The 11,967-nt window shown below is 48.7% G+C and overlaps 3 protein-coding genes and 1 non-coding gene across 4 annotated transcripts; 3 read left to right on the top strand and 1 right to left on the bottom strand.

Annotated features, from left to right (window-relative positions):
• Positions 1–1,299: 1,299 nt before the first annotated feature.
• On the bottom strand, positions 1,300–5,330 carry C8Q69DRAFT_472009 (phosphatidylethanolamine N-methyltransferase). The gene is made up of 4 exons (XM_028630952.1): positions 4,895–5,330; positions 2,113–4,711; positions 1,970–2,060; positions 1,300–1,862 (listed from the first exon to the last, which is right to left on the bottom strand). The coding sequence occupies exons 1-4, from the start codon at positions 5,076–5,078 to the stop codon at positions 1,788–1,790; spliced, it is 2,949 nt and encodes a 982-aa protein (XP_028483566.1). The 5' UTR covers positions 5,079–5,330; the 3' UTR covers positions 1,300–1,787.
• A 1,325-nt stretch (positions 5,331–6,655) lies between these two features.
• C8Q69DRAFT_404615 (P-loop containing nucleoside triphosphate hydrolase protein) lies at positions 6,656–7,742 on the top strand (the record flags this gene model as incomplete). Its single annotated transcript, XM_028628042.1, has 2 exons — positions 6,656–6,740; positions 6,796–7,742. 2 exons carry the CDS (start codon positions 6,656–6,658, stop codon positions 7,740–7,742), a joined length of 1,032 nt encoding a protein of 343 aa, XP_028483565.1.
• Positions 7,743–9,112: 1,370 nt separating this feature from the next.
• On the top strand, positions 9,113–11,003 carry C8Q69DRAFT_309721 (pepsin-type protease). Its single transcript, XM_028627239.1, has 3 exons — positions 9,113–9,859; positions 9,942–10,705; positions 10,776–11,003. The coding sequence occupies exons 1-3, from the start codon at positions 9,474–9,476 to the stop codon at positions 10,904–10,906; spliced, it is 1,281 nt and encodes a 426-aa protein (XP_028483564.1). The 5' UTR covers positions 9,113–9,473; the 3' UTR covers positions 10,907–11,003.
• Positions 11,004–11,398: 395 nt separating this feature from the next.
• C8Q69DRAFT_t102 lies at positions 11,399–11,487 on the top strand. Its single transcript has one exon. It is a non-coding gene; the product is annotated as a tRNA-Val (tRNA).
• The last annotated feature ends 480 nt before the right edge of the window (positions 11,488–11,967 follow it).

Below are 11,967 nucleotides of genomic sequence, written 5' to 3'. Positions count from 1 at the left end.
CTTTGGAGCTAACGGAATCGCTGCCTTTTTTCCAGCTGCCGCTCGAGAACTTCTCTTCTTTCTCCCACACTGAGGATATTGCTCTGCTGTCCAATATTATTACCACCAGCGCTCTCCTGGAAATGTGACGGGATTCGAAGCTGGTTTATCCATGCTTACTGACATTCCCTATGTAAGTCCTCAGCATCCCCTCTATCATTCACCACTTGCATGAGGAAATCAAACCAAAAATTTCTGTTCCGGCGACAACTTCATGAGCCATTGAACAAACATGCACTACCATCTGACAGTCATTCTTATTCTCGCTATGATCATTTCCAATCAACTTCATGGTGATAGGCTTGCTAATGCTCGCATTCAGGTAGCAGAATAGTCTTTTCGCGGCAAAATTTCCGTGTTTGAAAATTCAGTTTCCTGAACTAACAAGGTAAGACACACACACATATTATTGAATTATTATCTTCCCGAGCCATCCATTATGATGAGAAACATTTTTTCAGTTCTGCTTCTGCAAACATATTGAAGATAACAAAATACCTTACCAAAAATCTCCTGATACTATCACTATTATCCACGCGATTCTATCTTGCTCTCCCAAGGTGTCACAGTCATGGCTAACATCAGTTAAGAGAAACAGAATCACTCTTCTTGTAAAAACTCTTACCTCTCATAAGGGGCTGCACCACAAATCTGTTCTCAAGTAGAGGTAAGGAGACCCCATCAAGTTAGCCGGCCTACACGTTCTCTCGATTATCCCCCATTTTTCATGATGACACCCAGTCAATCCATTCAACGACTCTTTCGAGATACCGCCCCTCGAGTACGCGCTGCACCATACATGTACTCAGTGACGTCGCCCCCGCTTCCTGATACCGGACTTTCCTGGGTATTCTCTCCTTCGGGAGGGAGTGTCCCGGGAGAGGATGATAGGTTGTGAAGTTGGTTTGGAGTCACCTCTCGCTGTGTATATTGTTGGTGTCAAGTGTTATGCTTGACTTGTGCCCTTGCCTCCCTTTGGGTCCGTGTGCTCGTTTTGGGTGCCGGGTCCGAAGGGAGGAATCGGCAGGGGATGGGATGAGTTAACTGGCTTTACTGAATAAAAATGCTTCATATCGTTCATTGCGTCGGCTTTCAATATGTTCACCCATTCTGTCAGCGTTGACGGAATAACCAAGAGGGGGACTTTTTGCTGACAGTGTCGATTTGTTGTAGGTATCTAACCTATACACCGTCGAGTACTTGAATAGTGCGTAGTCGTATAGTTATTGAAAATGAATTTATCTAATGAGAAATCCTGCTCTATGCATATCCCTAGTCTATTGCTTTCATGATGATACTCCTTATGTATGTCTTATGGAAGCTATGTACAAGGTACAGAACAAATAATGATCCGTACTATGGCTATAGGGTATTCACATGTGGCCAGATTTAAAACAAAATAAAAAATAGCAAACTAAAATCGATCCTCCACACAACGAGAACGGGTCATCAACTCATCCCACTTTTTTTCTTCTGAGACACAATCCACTTCATTTTTTTAATTCATTTCTTTCATGCATGGCAAGAAGCTAGGGAATGGGGCTAAAAAAAAATTCCAGTCGTATGCAAATATAATGATACCCCTCTATTGATAGACTGCCGCCCGAGCCCGGCCCATGCATATTCTTTTCTTTTTTGATGCGGTTTTGCTATTGGAGAGGGCCGGAGAAAGTTCCTACTGAACTAGCTCACATCTGTGAAATAAATAATGCTTACTGTAAACGGATTCTGGGGGGTCTGCTGATATTTCACTCCAGCAGGGGTTCCTTTTTCTCTTCAGTTGGCGTGGTCGTTCCGTTGGACCGCGTCATGCTGTAGGGAGCCTGTAGGTATAGATAGATTTGATTAGCCTGGGTCATGGTTTTAAAGGAGACATAGTAGCGCTGAGATCGGGCCTATGGAAATAGTGTATGGGGTGGGCTTTGCGTACCAGGACTTTCTTCGCGTTGCATATCCTCCATGCTAGATTGCGGACATTGCCATCGGCGCGGACGACTTCCGGTGCGAACTCGACACCGAACCTGTCACTGGGTTAATATCATTATTGGATGGCAACTACTTAGGGCTGCTTACATCTGGCGAACTGCGAAGACCACTCTCTTTGCATATTTGCCGTCGCGCTCAACTAGACTACCGTACTGCTCATCAACAGTCTCCGGCGCAATATCGGGGTTGCGGTCGAAACAATTGCGGACGACAGGCAGTAAGGCATTCTCCACTGCTGTTTGAACCATGCCATGCTGATCTGCTTCAATTTCGTCTTCGGTAAAGCGACTAATACTGATCTCAAAAGGTCTCGAGATGGCCATAACGTTGTGCTTGCCGTTGTGGTGGTACCTGAATTCGAAAACACCCTGTGTCCACCAGAGCTTGTCGCCCGAGAAGACCATCTCACCAGACGCGAGATCATGATTCTCACCGTCATGAATTTCCGATGCTGGAATCACAACATCGCTGCTGATGATCCCTTCTTCGCAGGTGACGGAGTCAAAGGTGCCCCAGTTCGTTGCAATCCAGCGGCCTTGAGATGACACTCTGGTGACTTCGCGAGACGTGTTGTCGGTGACCATATACAATCCGACCCAGTCGTTCTTGCTGTGGTTTAAGGGGGCAGTCCACTTGACCCTGATCGGAGCTCCGTATTGGAAGACTAGATTCTTCTGTTCACCTCGTCTATCAAGAGGCATGCGGGCGTTAACACCCTCTCTACCGCTGCGATGCTCATGCTCGGCTCCTGAAGACACTTCGGTGCCTTCAACGGTCAAGGTATAGTCTCGCTGGTCATAGCCAGCCAGATCAGCGTCGAGACGAGAGATGGTGATGCGGGCAGGGTATTTCTGAAAGAGGGCGGTTGTATCTTTGACAAACGTACTAACGCCCGCGGCTAGCTTGGGCCGAGCCGCCTCGAGTAGATCTTCGACGATTTCGAAAGATTCATCAAAGATCTTATCCACACTTCCATGCAACTGCTGGAGGGACGGGGGCAGACTACGCTTCAGGCTCTTGACCAGACCGGCATCACGTCGCAAACTGCGCCCGTATAGCTTCTGCATGTGGGGACGCTCGACCAGCTGAATGAAGGCCAAACTTAGAATGTGGCTGATTATGGCAAGGACAAGAATCACTCTACTTCCTGTGATGAGCACAGCTCCCCAGACACCGGCCAGGCCTAGGACACGCTCCGGATTGTTTAGGAAGCGGTAGATGCCACTATAAGTCAGCTTTCGGGGCGCTTCGAAAAAGAAATCCCCGAAGAACCAGCCGAATTCACCGAGTGAATCGTAAATGCTGACTGACGTCCAAATCTGGAGAGCAATCATACCGGCCCCGAGAACGTGTTTCAAGAGCGCTAGGCCATAGCCCCAGTCCGGCGGGAGAGAGTACATCTTCCAGCAGGCAGCGATGAAGCTAGCATAGCACATGGTCATACTCAGATGATACGTGCCTTTCCATTGGCGCCATGCTTCCTCGGGAGTTTCGCCATACTTCACGAAGTGACGGGTCCACGCCTTACTGTTCGATTGTTGGTTCAGGACATACCCGATCCCACCCGAGTACCAGATTCTCCAAAGGGCAGCATTAAGCACAAAAAAGAACTGGTAAACCGGGGTTGAGGGCGTCACAGCAGTCAGAGTTAACAACAGAAGTTGGATGAGGATGATGGACGAATCCGTGGTCCGATACAGGTCCAGGTTGCGTAGGCCCAAGAGATTGTGGGTCAATGGGGGTTGCTTAGGAGTGAAAGTAGGTACTATGGGTGCAGGGTCGGCAGTGGCTGATGGCGCGTTAGGGATAGCCGACTCGTGCGATACTGTAGAAATAGTTCCGTGGTCCGTACTTCGCTTTCGGGGAGCTGGGGGGTTGTACGTTTTCTCGATATGAGGGTTCTCCACGAGTACCAGGAAGGCGAATTGTGCTGCATGGGCGATAATGGAGATGAAGAGCACTTTGTAGCTCGCGGCCATCAAAGAAATACCATAATAGCCAGCATATCCGACGGAATACATCGGATGGGGGGCCATTTCGAAGACCCCGTCGAATGTCAGTTCTTGGTCGATGAGGTAGAAGAAATCACCCCAATACCATGCGTAATCCTTGACGACCCGGTGAGCATCCAATTTGACCCAAAGGTTGAACAGTACGATAATGATGCCAGAGGCCCACCGGACAGTACCCATGAGCAGACTCTCATTAGCAGGGCGGCCGCTGCAAGCTAAAGCGAAGAGGCAGTACGAGACAAAGTCACACATCAGGATCAGATCCACGAGACGTCTAAATACAAGCCAGGTGTTATACTCCAGTGGCGCGTCATCGAAGGAGTAATCTTTGGGGATCTTGATCTCCAATTCACGCTTGATGAGCTTGTAGAGTTCTGGATGTGGGTTCTTCCCGGTGGCCGGGTTTACGAATATCTTCGTTTTCGCCGCCCAACGGACCAATGTCTTGTGCTGCGATTGATTGTGAAGCAACCAACCGATCCCAGCATTGTAGCAGGCGCGCCAGAAAAGGTACACGGCCGCGAATACTGGGACTCTGGCGGATGACGGAAGAAGCCAGAGGCCGGCGAAATGAAGACCGAGAATCAAAAGAACAACCAGATCCGACAGGTTCTTCGGTTCCGAAGGTGATAATAACTGAGTGACCATGTCATGCGTCTGAGGGACAGTAAAGACTAGCGGGTGTCACAGTGTTAGTACCAATCTCCCCGGGTTGTTTGACACTCGTTCTCGTTCTAGGCCCAGTTCCTGGCAGATGCAGACATGCCGTAGGCAGCCATCGCAACACCAAATGCACGACATAGGGCATCGACTGCTCTCCAAATGGGCAAGAAGCAGTTCAACAGACAGCTACTCACCTGTTCCATCCGGTGTTCGTCCAAAGGTCTTCTTGTCTTTTCCTTCTTCGTCCTTTACCTCTCCCTCGGCCATGTTTGCGAGAACTGCTCGGCCAGCGTTGAGAGCAGCCTGCTGAGAGGCAACATTTCTCTCACGCAGACCATCGTCTGCACGATATGTGCTTGTCGAGTGCCTGTCGTCCATTATGGCTTGTAATTCAGCCAACAATGGATTGAACAAATCGCTCAGTACATGGAATGCGGGAAGGAATTATTGCAGCCGGGGTTGGGGTTGTTCTGAATTGGCTTGTGATTGTGTCCGAGCGGGCGCTAGATATAGTGAGACGGTCCCTGCAGTGGCATAAGCTAGATAGGACCAAGCCCAACAAAAACCATTATTATTCAACTATCCGTGACGATGTTGTTGAATATTCATCCGTTATTATTATTAGTCGGTTTAGCCTCCGCCTGGCCGATGACGAGACCGTATTCGGATCCCCGTGGAGTCCGGACCGACCGAGTTCCTTTCGTTCGCCAGCGAAATCGGCCGAAGTGGACAGAATGTTAATAATCCACAGTGCATTCTTGGCGAGATTGGTAACTAGAATTTGGGGTTATTATTTAATAAATAATAATTATTAACTGGAGGAAGAATCCATTATTGCATCTGCTCTAGAGTATCATAGAATCTACGGTGTGTCCTTTCGGGACGGAGAATTGCCGCTGACTTGGAGAAGATGCGGGGAAGCAGATCTTGGATGGTGTTGAAACTTGAAAAAGAGAACGCTGTTTTCATCGCCAAGCGTGGATGATCAACGCTTCTAATCCTTGCCTGGAGCCTTGAGACGAGCTTGTCCAGGCCCTTGCGGCACATACTCGAGAGTATATGTGAAGGACCAGCAAATGAGATCAGATTATTGCAACTAGCCTCACACTGGAAACTGACACCTCGTGGAGATGGTATAGCCACCGCTTACTGGATAACTTCTAATCCAGGCATTTCCAAGCACAACGATTATCCCGGAAATCACTTCGTCTCTGTCCTTGATGTGGCAGTAATACCATCTCAGAGCTATCTCAGAGCGACAGTTCTCATGTCAGCTCGAGTAACTAATCTATCTACTCTCATTCCATTCTCTTCGTGGGTAACAGCACATGGTTTTGAGTTCGAGTTCGAGGCGTTCGTCTGTGGGCAGATATATGCCCGGAATTTCCCCGTGGGCATCCTTGACAACAAGTGTTTTTTTTTTTTTTTCCTTCTTCATCTTCTTCTTCATAAGTCGAAAGGCAAACATGGCTTTTTAGGGATTTTATTCTCACTCATGGAGTGGGTGTTTATAATAGTAGCGCGGCCAACAAGGATCCCTCTCTTATCATTGCGCAATTGGGATACGCAGTTACCCTATGCTGTTCGTAAACAAAGAAAAAAAATAGAGAAAAGAAAGAAAAGAGCCCTGATCAGAAAGAACCCTTACAGTAGAAAAGCCAATAATAATGAGCGCTTCCTCAGCATACTCTGTGTAAATGAGTACCGTAGCTAATCTGACGCCAGAAAAGTCCACCGTCCCCGCCAGTCGCCACCCCGGGGTTTGTCATCCCACTTCCATTATCAATCAGCTCCAGCGCCTATCAGTGATTCCTCTCTCACTTTTTCAGTTTTGATCCTTATGGTACATCGTTGTTACTCTGTCATTCTGACCTCTACATCTTCCATAACTTAAGGCGCATTTATCTTGGTCTACTTGGTTAGGTCGTCACAAGTAGAGTAGAATATCTGCGGACATGGCGCCATCTCTGGAGGAGCCGACTGCGGCGTATGTCGCAACACAATCCAAGCTCGACTCCAACCTCGTTGCTCCAGAACCAGGTAAATATTGGCTCCATGGTCGTTTGCATCGCACATTTTGTTGACTTTCGATTAGAGCACTGCCCAGGCCCCGAGTCTGAGCAAGCAGGGAAAGGCGACGCTTGCGCCGGATGTCCAAACCAAGCGATCTGTGCTTCAGCGCCAAAGGGACCCGATCCAGACATTCCTGTCGTAACGGCCCGTCTCGCTTCAATTCGACACAAGATCCTAGTTCTTTCCGGGAAAGGAGGTGTGGGGAAGTCGACGTTCTCTACGCTGCTCGCTCACGCTTTTGCCTCCAACCCGGAGTCCACGGTTTGTGTCTGCGATACAGATATCTGCGGGCCGTCAATACCCAAGATGATGGGTGTGGAGGAGGAAACAATTCATGTTAGCAATGCAGGATGGAGCCCTGTGTGGGTGACAGATAATCTTGGCGCCATGTCGATTCAGTTCATGCTTCCGTCTCGGGATCAGGCGGTCATCTGGAGGGGCCCCAAAAAGAACGGACTTATCAAACAATTCCTCAAAGATGTCGAATGGGGCGATCTGGACTATCTCATCATTGACACTCCGCCGGGAACATCGGATGAACATCTTTCGGTTAACAGTCTCCTGAAAGAATCTGGCGTCGATGGTGCTGTCGTTGTGACGACGCCCCAGGAAGTCTCCCTGCTCGATGTGCGAAAAGAGATCGACTTCTGTCGCAAAGCCGGAATCCGTATTCTAGGGCTCGTGGAGAATATGAGTGGATTCGCCTGTCCCAATTGTAAAACTGAAAGTCAGATTTTCCGAAAGACGACAGGGGGTGGAAAGAGACTTGCGAAAAAGATGGGGATCCCATTCCTGGGGTCAGTTCCCCTTGACCCCAGAGTAGGAATGGCTTGCGACTACGGCGAGAGTTTTGTGGATAACTTCCCGGACAGTCCGGCTTCGAAGGCTATCAAGCAGGTCGTACGATCAGTGAGTGAGCAGATCGGGGAGGACCCTAATACAGTGCTCCCTGAAGAAAAGGAGGAGTAATGTCATCGCCTTTGTGATGGTTCACCTCCGTCTGTTCATGGCATTTTACAGTTACTATTCTTTGCGGTTTGCATCTGGGCGGCGTTAGAAAAGAACTACTTTTTGATTGATACCAATTCGTTATGTCCTGGATACCTGCGCTTTTTTTCTTGTGAGTGCTGCATTTTATCGGTGATAAATTGATGATATTTGATAGCTTACTATATGATGGCGAGAGGTCACAGGAGACAGACCGGCTGATACTGCGAAACGATCCCTCGGTAGACTACTCCGTACACTTCAATCATTTCTCATTATATATATTCACCAGTCAGAGATCCAAGCTACGTCGTATATACTATCATTGATACTTCATACCAATGTATCCGTGAGCAGTTCCAATGTCTTTATATCTTTCAGACACAGTTTTCTGACCGAGATTTGAGTATCATCTCAAACCTATGTATCAGCCCCTGAGCTGGTGAGTCTTCCACATAGTAACTAGTAAGGCACGTGTACTAGGTATATCATTAGTCGCGATCGGAGGACGTCATGGAAGAAGCGGGCGTTACAGAGGGTAACATTGTGGTCGAGGACCTCGAACCTCTAAACGGATCGAGTAAGTCGTTCGTAAGCGATCGAGAAACACAGGACCTTATGAAGCAAGAGAAACAATAAGGCGTGTTTTGAGTCAAACCTATTCGCGTAGATGAGACGGGTACGTGGGCACATCGATCCTATCTAGTTGAGTTGCTCGGGATGAAGTTCAGATTGCCCCTTTTGGCAGTTCGTTGTTAGCGATCCTCGGATGATTCCGTCCTCTTCTGTGACAAATCTACCTGACAGCCGTTTAACCTTGCCATCTTTATGAGCATACTCGACAGGCCTCACCCCGCGGCGAACAGCTCCTGGGCCATCGGTTTCAGTACGCAAGGTGCGGGCGGCGTTGATTAGCAGGCGAGAATTGGTGAGGTCGTTTTTGGTGTGCGCGGCTCCGCGTTTCAGATGGAGGCCATCGCCGCCGAGCATACGCAGCGCCTCCCCCTGGTTGAAACATCAGCTATTCGCTTTGAGAGGCCCGGAGCGCTGGTTACTGCTACTATGGTCTTGGCCTGATACCATCACTGTCATGCTGCGAACCCACCTATAGCCCTGCTGGGAACTTGCCCTCTCCACCTGGACGAGGCGCCCGGGGTTTGATATCGCCATAGATTTCCTGTAACGGCTTTTTCTGCTGACTGAACGACGGGTGCCTGGGTCCACTGTCCATGACTCTACTTGTCAGGATGCGAGTGAATGAACGAACCCTCCAGTAGATATCCCCCATCGGGGTCCCTCCTGACCAGGACCCCTGCGATATCTCTGACCTTTCTGAGAACGGAGATGGCAGCGTGGATCAAGTGGAGTTTCGATCTCTGGAGTATTTCATAATTCTCCGTCCATATGTATACCCCTTCTATTGTTCTTTTTTAGAGCTGCTTTGACTCTGTTTTGTTCTTTTCCTTTTCCTTTGTGTGGTTGTTGACATCTACCGGAGACCTTCACACCCCGAGGTCCCTTTGTTATTCTTCCTTACCTTCTCTTCACAGCGTCGAGTCAGGACTCGGCCCTGTTTACTTTCTTTATCCAGGGTCCTTTTAATAAAAAGGGCATTTTCCCCCGTCATTTTTAGAACTTACTACTGGCCTCTGTGTGGTCTTCCAGGTCTATTCTATTCTATTCGTGACGTCGCTCAGGAGGCATTCGTCAAACATGCAGCTCTTACAGTCATTCATCTGTGTTCTTCTTCTCGTGACGAGTGGTGTCCTCTCTGTGCCCACTCGCTCTCAGCGAAAAGGCAGGTCCTTTAAGGTCGAACGGATACGTCGCACAGACTATGTTCCCCATGGTCCAACGGCTCTGAAGAAAGCCTATGGAAAATTTGGTATCATTCCAACGGACTTCGGTCTTGACGTTCTAGACTTCGAGCCTCTTGAACGGAAGCCCAAGCAAAACGCTGGCCAGACTGATGTCGCGGAGCCGGAGCAGACTGGAGCAGTGAGCGCTAAGTCGGTTCAGAATGATGCCGAATTCGTTTCTCCGGTCAAGATTGGCGGACAGACAGTGATGATGGATTTTGACACTGGATCCTCTGACATGTATGTTGTCGTTCTTCTCTCTCTCTCTCTCTCTCTCTCTCTCTCTCCTTTAGCCGAATATATGCTGACGAACACTTCTCAGGTGGGTATTCAACACAAATCTGAATGCACAGGCCCTACAGGGCCACACGGTCTATGATCCAGCCAAGTCAAAGACCGCAAAGACGTTGCAAGGCTCTGAGTTCGACATCAGTTACGGTGATGGGTCGTTTGCTAACGGTCCCGTTGGAACGGACACTGTGGATATTGGTGGTGCTGTTGCCCAGAACCAGGCTATCGGGCTTCCAACCAACGTATCCGACTCCTTCATTGAAGATACATTTTCCAATGGATTGGTAGGTTTGGCTTTCTCGAAGCTGAACACCGTGCAGCCCAAGCAGCAGAATACATTCTTTGCGAATGTTGCGCCCACCTTGGACGAGCCCGTCATGACAGCACTGCTAAAGTCTGGCGGTGCGGGTCAGTATGAGTTTGGAACAATTGACAAGAGCTTGTTCCAAGGACAGATGGCTAATATCAGCATCGACAACTCCAATGGGTTCTGGCAATTCAACTCTGCACAGTTTGCTGTTGGCAACGGAACGATGCAGCAGGTCAAGACGGCACCTATCGCGATCGCTGACACTGGTACGACTCTCATGCTTGTGGCCCCCGAGACTGCTACTGCATACTATGAACAAGTGCCCGGTGCCGTCAATGCAGCAAGTGTCGGTGGCTTCATTTTCCCATGCAATGCCGAGCTCCCTGATTTGTCCGTGGCCACTGGCGACAACAACCTTGCAACTGTCCCTGCTTCAGTCCTCAACTTCTCCGAGGTCGGCACCAACACCACTACCGGCGAAAAGGGTATGTTTGGCCATTCTGTTGTTCAGTTCGAACCCCTTCATATGGAATTTGCAGCTAACATTCTTCCCAGTCTGCTACGGTGGCGTCCAATCCAACCAGGGAAGTGAGCTCCAAATCTTCGGCGACGTCTTCCTCAAGAGTATGTTCGTCGCATTTGACATGCGTGGCCCTTCCCTCGGTCTCGCCACTCCGGCAGCATAAATCATAGGGGCGAAGGACATGAAGTCTCAGGTACGACGTTTTGCATCTGGTAGACGTACAGCTTGACCCTACAGCATTTTGCATTTGATGTATCTATTTATTCTCCAGCATGACGCGCATTTTCCTTTCTCTTGTGCCTCCTGAAAGCGCTGTAGTATCATATCACGAATAGAAACAAGGCACACACCAACAATCACGTTTTAAGGGTGTTTTTAACTTCTTGGCTGGTCCATAAACACGTACTATATAATCCGAGTTTTACTTTCAAGCACTCCATATTCTGAGTCAAGAGGTAGTGCATAAACAACACAACAGCACTCGCTGGAGACTCGTATGGAACAGAGGGATGGTTGTATATATGATAAACTGATGTTAGATATCTCATCCCGGACACTTTATTGAGTATTAAATATTGTTGTTGTGCATGTTGCAGTCATGAAACCGCGATACGAAGTCTTGATATAGCAGTTAACGGGAAACTCAATCAAGCTAAGTCGCGTGGTCTAGTGGTTATGATTCGTCGTTCACATCTTACCGATGGTGTACCGTCGAGGTCGCCGGTTCGACCCCGGCCGCGACTAGCTTTTTTGTTCTTAGATCTATATATGCTTTTTTGCTTCATAACTACAGGTCCTTATACCAAGAGCCTTCGACTTCTTTTTTTCCTCTTTAGGTAACAAGGTAGGAATTAAGCTAATAACTGTATAGCGGATTCTGGCAGAGCCGTGCGATACCATAGTTAACCCCCTGTTTTCTAAGTCAGTCACATAGTTTGAGAACAGGCCAGCCCAGCAGATCAGGAAAAGTCTCCACTGCGCTTTTTCTTCATGGTCGAAATAGACACGCAGCTGCAATATCAGCCACTTTTCTCAACCTTGTATACTAGAACAAGGCCTACGCCTTTGCAACTAGTTAATATCATACATACTGTCAAGGCGATTTGCCTTCGCTTAGGCTGAGTCATGCGGTGGGCCCGCAACCCTAAGGTAGCAAAAAGTTACCGGATCCAGGTCAACTCCATCCTGCAATTGAGTCTGGACGGCAGAGCGCTGGTATCTTTT

The sequence above is a fragment of the Paecilomyces variotii genome (assembly GCF_004022145.1).
Source record: "Paecilomyces variotii strain CBS 101075 chromosome Unknown C8Q69scaffold_8, whole genome shotgun sequence".
NCBI classification, from domain to species: Eukaryota; Fungi; Ascomycota; class Eurotiomycetes; order Eurotiales; family Thermoascaceae; genus Paecilomyces; species Paecilomyces variotii.
The sequence above is the reverse complement of the archived record's forward strand: the minus strand, read 5'-3'. Positions and strand labels throughout refer to the sequence as shown.